This window comes from Myzus persicae, unplaced genomic scaffold (assembly GCF_001856785.1).
Source record: "Myzus persicae strain clone G006 unplaced genomic scaffold, MPER_G0061.0, whole genome shotgun sequence".
Lineage (NCBI taxonomy): Eukaryota > Metazoa > Arthropoda > Insecta > Hemiptera > Aphididae > Myzus > Myzus persicae.
In genome coordinates this window covers 34,658-35,871 of record NW_019103977.1, presented here as the reverse complement: position 1 = coordinate 35,871, position 1,214 = coordinate 34,658, and the positions used below count along the sequence as shown (strand labels likewise).

Below are 1,214 nucleotides of genomic sequence, written 5' to 3'. Positions count from 1 at the left end.
TAAGGCGCAATGGCGCAATATATTTATTTTTACAATAACATACACATTAGGTACACATATAACAATAAATAAATAAGTAAAAATATGGTATGATGACCTGATCGACCCTCCGACGTGGGTTACTGGTGGTCCGGTCCTCGCTGGAAAGGCGACAGCGTCTTCCTCTTCGAGAATTATAAAATCGGTGGTCGGCTGTGATACAAACAGTAATCCGTCAAACTTCGGCTATCCCGAAGTTTACGACGGTCGCGGTTTGACGATTCGACAAAAAAAAAATAGTGGTTTCCAGGCTCAACCAAAACTAATAATAATACTAATAATGATGTCGCATGACCACGAGGTCGATTACAGCTCGACAGAGGACATAAACGAACCGGCGGTGCGTAATCCGCCTGGTTCAGGCGTTGGCAAAAGACAAAAAAAATGGTGTCCCAGCACGAAAGCCGTGGACGCCGTCCGGCTTGGAGACACCGTGGAGGGGGAACGACTCATCGCGAACATTCCGCGCCGACCGCGTGACTTGTAAAGCCTTTGGACTTTTTCGTTAGGCGGGAAATTCAGCCGCATTCGAACACATACCTAAGAGGACGCCACACCCGCATGCGTTGCCTCCGTCTTACAAACGAGTAACATGCCAAATTTACGCTCAACAGTTCAAGTTTTATGCCATTAGCTTAAAAATTAGCGTGAATTAACCTATTATGAAACTTGATGGTAAGAACTTTATCCGTGTTTTGTTGGAAGTTTTTTTACGATACTTCAATTTTTAAACCAAAGACTCCTTCAACTTCCAGAACGCCTCTTGCTCAATTTCTGACCAACGCCATTTGGTCCCTTTGGCCAACAGACTCGTGAGTGGTGCTGTGATCTCGGCGTAGTGCGGCACGAACTGACTGTACCAACCACAAACGCCTAACTCCCGCAACACGTCTTTAGTCTTCTTTGGAACCGGTAATTCTTGAATCGCCGTCAGTTTTTCCGGCTCCCGGTCTATTCCTTCACCGTCCACGACGTGACCTAGGAATTTTATCTGTGTCACCCCGAATGTACATTTTTTTGGCTGGCACGTCAGACCGTAAGACTGGAGTCGCTCCAAGACTCTCTGCAAGTGGTTTAGATGTTGATCGGGACCCTCGGAGTATACCACGATATCATCTAAATAAACCAACACAAATTTACCAACTAACCCACGGAAGACTTCGCTTACCAAGCGG

At 46.1% G+C, this 1,214-nt stretch overlaps 1 protein-coding gene across 1 annotated transcript in view; it reads right to left on the bottom strand.

The window, feature by feature from the left end:
* Window positions 1-766: 766 nt before the first annotated feature.
* LOC111037108 (uncharacterized mitochondrial protein AtMg00860-like) overlaps window positions 767-1,214 on the bottom strand; it is a 1,844-nt gene continuing 1,396 nt past the window's right edge. Inside the window, exon 2 of the mRNA XM_022319487.1 lies at window positions 767-1,155. Coding sequence (XP_022175179.1) covers window positions 767-1,155 — 389 coding nt within the window. The remainder of the gene's footprint in view (window positions 1,156-1,214) is intronic.